Here is a 10,160-nt window from a genome sequence, read left to right on the forward strand (position 1 = left end):
ACATTTCTCATCCATTGTGTCTGAACTACCACGATTATTTAATCTTGCTTGTATCTAACACAGGATTTTCCAGTACAATATTTCCATTGAAGGGAAAATACGTTAAGTTGCAATTCGAAAGTCGTAATAAGGTATGTCGCATAATTCCTTACCTGAGGAGTATAGTATATAAATTGCATTTCAAGGAATGTACATCACAAAATAATCATGATGAGTCTTTGCCTTCAAATATTTGTTACGTGTAAGTGAAATCTGGAAATTAAGTGCATATTTCTCACATTAGTACGTAGGCAAGAACTGATTCGATTGTGATCAAAACTAGACTGTGACACGCATAAGCAGTATAACCAAAAGACCATCAAGCAATAATGACTTAAAGGTGTGTTACCTTCACCACAAACTAACCTGGAAACACCCTGTACAATTTAGAGTTGAATTTTACGTAAGATATCTTTGAATTTGATCATCTAAAGACAGTGTGTTCTGATCTCTCAGTTTCTGGTTGCACTGAACCAAAAAAACCGTAATATGTTAATGTCAGGGAAATGCAAATGAAGATAAATTCATGTAGCGAAAAGTCAATTATTAGGAAGAAGCTGTATCTTTTGGCAACTAAAATAACAATTGGTAACCTCTTATAAAAAGATTCACTAATAGCTTCGTAATTGGGCCAGAGACCGCTACATTGTTTACAAACATTCGTAACCCGTTGTTCCAAGTTAAGCGATGTAAAATTAGTGAAAGCAGCGCGTACAGTAACGTAGAGTTTACAAGACATACTTCGTATACGCATATCCGATGTCCAACACAACTGTTTGCCTATCTGTTGTCACGCCAAGTCCAATTCCTTCATAAAAAGCCATCGTATAATCACATTGAAAGGCTAACTGACACTGACAGCAGCTTCATAGATCATACATAAAATACCAAAGATAAAATACTCACATCGAGCGACTTCAACAGGGTGGATAATCGTAATATCATTAACATCCACAAAAATGTTTTTACTAATAGTACTTTTATAAATAATATTTAAGGACGTGTAAAACCGTAGTATAATCTACTGAGCACCTAGCCCTCAAAACTTGCAAAGAAATAATGTACATCATTAGCTCTTTAAAATTACCAAATGTGCAGAGTATTATCTGGAGCATTCGGCATCAAAGTTAATATACTATAAGTGTATAGACAAGCAGCGCCTGTCGTATGATGGCCTCAACATTAGCATACTACATGAACATAGACAAACTTCCTCCATAGATCCAATTGTAGCAGTAAATAAAATGTGGTAACATTAATACTTTATTGTCATTCAGCTCTTACAGCAATAGACAAAGTCAAAACCATACATTTCTACATTAACTACTGTATCAATATAATTTAATTTACTTGAAACAGGTAAAATTAGAAACTACGTACTAGAAAGCAATATTTTCATCTTCAAAAAAATCATCAACTATGTAAAAAGAATTGTGTACTAGTAGCTTATACTTACAGGTAATTCTTTAACATCTGCTCTTAGCCAATGATATTAAAAATCCCTAGTTCAAGGACTAGGTAGGAGTTATGTGACTTAGATAATCTGCAATATGACATTTCTCGACATGTTCTGTTTCTATGTACATCATTCTCAATGCAAAATTAGAAACATTGTTCCTGATAAACAATAAAACATTATAGATGAACAAGTTTACTACTGAAAGACATTCCAGTTTAATGAACAGAGATTTACAATGTTCTGTTTTATCGGAATCAATTATTATTCCTATTACTTTCTGCCACATGAGTAAAACGTCATTTACATGACAACTACTACCCCACATTAAAATCCCATATGATATGATACCTCAGAAGAAAGCAAAATATGCTGATCTTACATAGTTACTTGGAACATATCGTTTTAAATTACTAATTAAATAAATAACTATTGAAAGTTTAGCAGATATAATGTTAACCTGTGGTTCCTTGGCCAATTTATTGTCAACAGTTTCTAATACACAACAGTTAGGAATCTCTTTGAAGATAAAGTTAAGTATTTGTGTTTTACTTTCATTTAGTAGGAAATTGTTCACTCTAAACCATAATGAAGAATAAGCAAGAGTATTTTCAATTAATATTTTCAGTGTGCTTAGATCTGAGCTTTTATTTAGAAAACTTGTGTAATCACCACAGAACAATGTGTGAGGATTTATGAACAAAGCAGATCATTAATCAGTCATAAAAAAACAATAAAGACCTGAGGACAAACCCCTGTGACACTCCAGACCTAATGCAAACAAAATTTGACTTCTCACTGCCAATGCACACAACTTGTTGGTGTTCTCTAGGGAAGCTTTAAACATAATTATGCTGTTGTCATCAAAACCATAATAGAATAGCTAATTCAACAAAGTATCATGCTCTACACAGTCAAAAGCTCTGCTCCGCTTGCAGAATGTAGTCTGGGCATGTCCACTAGTCTCTAACACATCTAGGATGAATTTTACTAGGGAGCTCATTGCATCAGTTGTGGATTTACCTTTTCTAAATCCAAATTTTTTTACCACCAATTATATTTCATTTATCCAAATAAACACTAACTTCATCATAAATAATTGTTTCAAAAATTTTAGGCAGTACAAGGGTTATGGATATAGGTCAGTGGGACTGTTCTTTTCATCTTATTTATAGAAATTTTTAGCATAGCAGTTAACTTACCATCAACTAGACATTTATTTACACAATAACGTAAATGATAAATTATGCAATCAATAGCATCTTTCAACAAATTACATGAAAGATCATATTAATCAACACTAGCTGAACTTTTGAAATTTTTCACTGTTTTCAGGATGGTTTTTGAACGTACTTCAGTGAGAGAAGAAAAAGAACTTGGGGGAGGATTTTCAAAGCAGTTATTCATGATAATAAGTACAATTTCTGAGGATTTATTTATAGTACTACAAATCTCCTCGACAGATTGGGTGCAAAATTTATTAAACTCATCTGGGGTTATGGCAATATCATGTTTTTATTAAGTGTGTGCAATAGAGTTTATGTACACTCCAGGTTTTTTTACTTTTGTTTTTGGACTTTTCAATGTTTGCTATATTATGCAATGGAGAAAACAAGATACACACATCAAAAAAAGTTTTGCATCACCCCAGTTCCCAGAACTCCTGAAGTCTGTCGTTGACTGTGGATATTGTATCACAGACACAGTACCTTTGACTGTTCAGAGATGTTACTAAACCCGACCAAAGATGTAAACAACCATGCACGAGCAGTGCCTATTAGACAGAGGGGTCCGACAGCCGATCAATTCCAGTCATTCCAAGAGGAAGGAGCTACACAGCTCGTGTAGTCTGTGGATCAACCATGCCTAGATGGTCAATACCGCGGTTCGATTGCGTCCGCATTGTTACTTTGTGCCAGGAAGGGCTCTCAACAAGGGAAGTGTCCAGGCGTTTCAGAGTGAACCAAACTGATGTTATTCGGACATGGAGGAAATACAGAGAGATAGGAACTGTCGACGACATGGTCCATCTTTGCAATCACGACACCACGCACTGCGGTACAGATGGACCCAATCACATGCCGAATGGACCGCTCAGGATTGGCATCACGTTCCCTTTACTGATGAGTGTCACATATACCTTCAACCAGACAATCGACGGAGACGTGTTTAGAGGCAATTGCTCAGGCTAAACGCCTTAGACACACTGTCCAGTAAGTGCAGCAAGTTGGAAGTTCCCTGGTGTTTTGGGGTGGCATATGTGGGACCGACGTATGCCGCCGATGGTCATGGAAGGCACCATAACAGCTGTACGAAACGTGAATGCCATCCTCTGACCGAGAGAGGTGGCGCAGTCGCTAGCACACTGAACTCGCATTCGGGAGGACGACGGTTCAATCCCGCGTCCGGCCATCCTGATTTAGGTTTTCTGTGATTTCCCTAAATTGCTCCAGGCAAATGCCGTAATGATTCCTTTGAAAGGGCATGGCCGACTTCCTTCCCCGTTCTTCCCTAATCCCATGAAACCGATGACCTCGCTGTCTGGTCTCCTCCTCCAAACAACCCCAACCAATCCTCTGACTGATAGTGCAACCATATCGGCAGTAAATTAGAGAGGCATTCGTCTTCATGGAAGCCAATTCCCGCCCCCATCGTGCACCTCTTGTGAATGACTTCCTTCAGAATAACGACATCACTCGACAACAGTGGCCAACATGTTCTCCAGACATGCACCCTATCAAATATGCCTGGGATAGATTGAAAACTGCTGTTTATAGACGACGTGACCTACCAACCACTCTGAGGGATCTACACCGAATCGCCGTTGAGGAGTGGGGCAATCTGGACCAATACTGCCTTGATGACCTTGTGGATAGTGTGCCACGACGAATACAGGCATGCATCAGTGCAAGAGGGCGTGCTACTGGGTATTAGAGGTACTGGTGTGTACAGCAATCTGGACCACCACCTCTAAAGGTCTCGCTGTTTGGTGGTACAATATGCAACGTGTTGTTTTCATGAGCAATAAAAACGGAGGAAATGATGTTTATGTTGATCTATATTCCAATTTTCTGTACAGGTTCCGGAACTCTCGGAACCGAGGTGATGCAAAACTTTTTTTGATGTGTGTATTTATTCCCACATATACTCGTCAACAGCTTACATTTGTACAAACCAACATGAACGCATGCACAATATAAAGCAGGTAATAACTGAGAGAAACGTAAACCAAAGAATAAGTATTTCAGTATAGTTTGAAACTGCCAGAGCAGGTAAAGTTTATGCACCACTGTACACTTGCAAAGATAAAACGTCAGAACAGGTCGTTACATGACTCTCCCCTTTAGTGTTAACAATACTACAGATTGAATTTCACTGGCCAACCATTATAACTACTCCTTTCTTGAACGCAGGGCGTGCATCATGTGAGTCAGTGTCTCTGACAGGGAGTAGGGTAGTCATCCTTGATGTTGGTCTCGGTGTCCCAGTTGTAAATTTCTCTTAACTGAGTGGCGAAGTCTGAGACTGTGATTGTGTCATCTGGCTTGCTGTGCAAAAACTCTCCAGGGTAACGCCTACCTCGAGTGTTTTTGCACAGCACGGCAAATGATACAATCACTACCTCAGACTTAGCCACCTGCCGGCCGGGGTGGCCGAGCGGTTCTAGGCAGTACAGTCTGGAACCGCGCGACCGCTACAGTCGCAGTTTCGAATCCTACCTCGGGCATGGATGTGTGTGATGTCCTTAGGTTAGTTAGGTTTAAGTAGTTCTACGTTCTAGGGGACTGATGACCTCAAATGTTGAGTCCCATAGTGCTCAGAGCCATTTGAACCATTTTGAACTTAGCCACCTAGTTAAAAGAACATATAAGCCAACTGAGACTGACGATTCCTAGAAACCGGTTGGAAAGAAACTTGTTCGTTTTTCAGAGCTAGACAAATGGACATATGTGTTCTTAGGCAATGATGCAGTTCATAAGCCATTGCAGCCACTGTACGACAGACCATATCCAGTAGTCAGAAGTGGCAGCAATACTTCAATACTTTCCACATAATGATCAATGGTACACCCACTGCAGCTGTGGCCGGTCGCAGTGCCCGAGCAGTTCTAGGCGCTTCAGTGCGGAACTGCACAACTGCTATGGCCGCAGGTTCGAATCCTGCCTTGGGCATGGATGTGTGTGGTATCCTTAGTTTAGTTAGGTTTAACCAGTTCTAAGTTCTAGGAGACTGATGACCTCAGATGTTAAGTCCCATAGTGCTCAGAGCCGTTTGAACCATTTGAACTACAGTTGTGTTGGATCGGATCAAGCCAGCGTTTATGGATGCAACAGACACTACTACCATCGTGAAACGTAAACAATAAGACAATTACAGCAATACAGTTTGAAACTGCCACAGCACAGAACGTTTGTGCATCACTGTACATTTGTGAAGAAAAAGCGTCAGAACAAGTCGCTACAAATATAATAGAATCAGATGAATTCCCAGACAAGCTAAAATACCCCAAGTAACACTGGTCTCTAAACAAATGTGACGATCACAAAACTGAAAATTACAGGACAATCACAGTGCTTCTTGCTTTTTTCAAAATAGCTAAAAATCTTATATAACAGAATTACAAATTTTGTTAACAACCACCATCTAATACTTGCATATCAAAATTTATTAAAAAATGTAAATCGAAAAGCATAGCAGATGATCAGTTAAATGAAGAATTAATAAGTGGCATCAAAAACAAGGAATTTGTGGTAGGTACCCCTAAACTATGGAATATTGTCATAAGAGGCACTGCTTATGACCTAATAAATTTCTCCTTGAGTAACCAAAAGTGGTGTGTAGTTCTTAGCACTGAAAATGATCTTCATGAATCTGAAAATAGTACAGAGATAAAAAAAGATTTGCATCACCTCGGTTCCAAGAGTTCCGGAACCTATACAGAAAATTGGAATAGAGATCAACATAAACTTTATTTCTGCCCTTTTTTATTGCTCATGAAAACCACACATTGCAAGTTGTACCACCAAACAGCGAGACCTTCAGATGTAATCGTCCAGACTGCTGTGCACACCGGTACCTCTAATACCCACTAGCATGTCCTCTTGCATGATGCATGCCTGTATTCGTCATGGCTTACTATCCGTAAGTTCAGCAAGGCAGTGTTGGTCCAGATTGTCCCAATCCTCAATGGCGATTCGGTGTGGATCCCTAAGAGTGGTTGGTGAGTCATGTCGTCTATAAACAGCACTTTTCGATCTATCCCAGGCATATTCGATAAGGTTCATGTCTGGAGAACATTCTGACCACTCTGATCGAGCGATGTCGTTATCCTGAAGGAACTCATTCACAAGATGTGCACGATAGGGGCGCGAATTGTCGTCCATGAAGACGAATGCCTCGCCACTATGCCGCCGATATGCTTGCGCTATTGGTCGGAGAATGGCATTCATGTATCGTACAGACGTTACGGCGCCTTCCATGACCACCAGCAGCGGACGTCGGCCCCACATAATGCCACACCGAAACAGTAGGGAACCTCCAACTTGCCGCACTCGCTGGACAGTGTGTCTAAGGCTTTCAGCTTGACCGAGTTGCTTCCAAACACGTCTCCGACGATTGTCTGGTTGAAGGCATATGCGACACTCATCGGTGAAGAGAATGTGATGCAGGTCCTGAGAGGTCCATTCGGCATGTTGTTGGGCCCATCTATATTGCCCTGCATGGTGTTGTGGTCGCAAAGATGGATCTCGCCTCAGACATTGGGAGTGAAGTTGTGCATCATGTAGCCAATCTGCGCACAGTTTGAGTCGTACGACGACGTCCTGTGGCTGCACAAAAAGCTTTATTCAACATGGTGGCGTTGCTGTCAGGGTTCCTCCGAGTCATAACCCGTAGGTAGCGGTCATCCACTGCATTAGTAGCCCTTGGGCAGCCTGAGTGAGGCATGTCATCAGCAGTTCCTGTCTCTCTGTGAGAGGTTCCATGCCTTCTTTTGCATGTCGCCTCTCATTTTCATCAATTTTATTAATGTTCTATGTCACTGCATGGTAGTAATAGACTGAATAAGGTTATTGTAATGAGAGTATTTGTACTGAGAACTCAAAATACTTTTCACCTGATTCCTATGCTTGTTGGGTTACTTCCCCGGGTGGCCTGTGCGAGGCGAGCATTGGAGGACGCAGCATACTGCATTACCGGTTGGGGACTGCACTTCCCCGAATTCTGAGGGGTTTGTGGTTGGCTTTAAGCACTATGGGACTTAACATCTGTGGTCATCAGTCCCCTAGAACTTAGAACTACTTAAACCAATATAACCTAAGGACGTCACACACATCCATGCCCGAACTAGGATTCTAACCTGCGACCATAGCGGTCGCGCGGTTCCAGACTGAAGCGCCTAGAACCGCTCGGCCACACCGGTTGGCGAAGGGTTCGTACAATGGGCTTAAGCACCTGGCGGAACGACTGACGTCAGTCGAGGGCGAAACGAACTGCGAGATGTCTGTGTGTCGTGGGAGTTTATGTGTTTACCGCCCGGCGTGTCTGGATTTAAGACTCCTGCCACCGACTGACTGCATTGTCCTCTTGAGTCTGAGAATACTTGTGGACAGTGCCCCGCTGAGTGCGACTGTCTGGCGCCGAATGTTCAGTGGTCTAGGCATGTTGTTTTCGTAGCTGGTCAAATGGCAGGTTCAGTGCCCTCAGCTAAATAGCAGAGGCATGATTGGCCAACTTAAACTAAGCCTAGTTAATGTCATAATGACGTGCTCTAAATTGGAGGGAACGGTCGCTATTGTCGCGGGTGATGTTCTGAGACAGTGTGGGGGAATTCTGGAATCAGCACTGAATGCTGATTGGTGGTTTTTCGATGAGAGTAGGGAGTTGAGCAATGTTGGCTTCACTCTTGTGTTGCACGGGCCCTGGGAATTCGGGATCTGATCTTCGTCAGAGTCGGACAGTCTTGTGACTAAGTCTCACTTTTTTGGCGGAACTCAAGAGTTCTCAGACAGCCTTGAAACAGAGTTTATGCACACCAGTAGTCGGCGCCTACATCATAAGAAAGGTGCCACCGACACCCTGCTACAAATTTCAGGATTGGTAAAGTGTTTTGCGGTTACGATATTGTAAGACCTATCAATTTTATACTGAAGTCCTCAGTAGCACGCGTGCTCACTTTGCCACAAGTCCACATTGCTTGTTTCTCCATGTGTTCCCATGTGAGCTCTCGCTACTAATCATGATACTTCGATATAGCCGAGAGTAATATTTGATTGATTATAACCTCCAGTCATTATCGTCAAGCTATTGCATCACAGAGAGTAGGAGCCCTTGTTCTCAAAATGGCTCTGAGCACTATGGGACTCAACTGCTGTGGTCATAAGTCCCCTAGAACTTAGAACTACTTAAACCTAACTAACCTAAGGACAGCACACAACACCCAGCCATCACGAGGCAGAGAAAATCCCTGACCCCGCCGGGAATCGAACCCGGGAACCCGGGCGTGGGAAGCGAGAACGCTACCGCACGACCACGAGATGCGGGCCCCTTGTTCTCGAGCCAATTCTTATTCACATAATAGTTCAGAATACCTTATCCTTTAGCCTACTGTTTGTGTCGATAATCAAGTGCCTTTATGTTCTGATGTATAATAACTCTCATTGTAATATTTAAGCTGCATATCAATTTGTATATATATGCAGAATCCCATTTACTGATGTTTATTATGATAAAGTTCTCTTTTTTCCTCCTTTTCTCTGAGTAGATTACGATTTTTATTAAATTATTGTGAATTTACTCCTTATTTTACCAACTAGCAGGGTCCACCATCATTTCCCTTCATTACTGTTGTGCGCATAATTAATTAGGTGGTAGGTAAGGAGGGGGTCGAGTGCATGTCTCGTTCTCATGCAAAATTTGTCAGAATTAAAGAGGTACAAAGTCTTCTCCACCCCAGCGCCTCGCATCTGTATCTCCTTCATGTTGGAACAACATCGCTTTCGTTCAGTCCGAGACGCCTGGATACTTCCCTTGTTGAGAGCCCTTCCTGGCACAAAGTAACAACATGGACGTGATCGAACCGCGGTATTGACCATCTAGGCATGGTTGAACTACAGACAACATAAGGCATGTACCTCCTTCCTGGTGGAATGACTGGAACTGATCGGCTGTCAGAACCCCTCAGTCTAATAGGTGCTGCTCATGCTTGGTTGTTTACATCCTTGCGTGGGTTTAGTAACATCTATGAACAGTCAAAGGTACTATGTCTGTGATACAATATCCACAGTCAAGGTCTATCTTCAGGAATTCTGGGAACCGGGTTGATGAAAAACTTTCTTTGATGTGTGTAATTTAAAAGACTTTGTGCCATGGGCTCATATGGCCTCATCTGTTTTTGATATATGTGAATGACATTAAATATTGCTCTCGAAGCTCCAAAGTAGTGCTGTATCCAAATGTATGTCCATTGTGTATAAAAAGGAATCATATAATGAACTAGAGAGCTGGTGCAATTATGTGACAAATGAAATTGTTCAGTACTTTAATGAAAGCTTCCTAATTGTAAACACTAGAAAGGACATCTCACGAAGTTCAAAAGTAGACTTAATGATGAAATTAAACTGTACACAGGTAGTGAAATGGTAAAAAAGGCGTTCATTGTAAAATT

At 41.5% G+C, this 10,160-nt stretch overlaps 1 protein-coding gene across 1 annotated transcript in view; it reads right to left on the reverse strand.

Annotated features, from left to right (window-relative positions):
- The window catches only part of LOC126094924 (actin-related protein 10), a 56,318-nt gene extending 55,403 nt beyond the window's left edge, over positions 1-915 (reverse strand). Inside the window, exon 1 of the mRNA XM_049909570.1 lies at positions 781-915. Within this exon, the coding sequence (XP_049765527.1) occupies positions 781-863 (83 nt within the window). The 5' untranslated portion in view covers positions 864-915. The remainder of the gene's footprint in view (positions 1-780) is intronic.
- Between the last annotated feature and the right edge of the window lie 9,245 nt (positions 916-10,160).

Source organism: Schistocerca cancellata, chromosome 8, assembly GCF_023864275.1.
Source record: "Schistocerca cancellata isolate TAMUIC-IGC-003103 chromosome 8, iqSchCanc2.1, whole genome shotgun sequence".
Classification (NCBI taxonomy): Eukaryota; Metazoa; Arthropoda; class Insecta; order Orthoptera; family Acrididae; genus Schistocerca; species Schistocerca cancellata.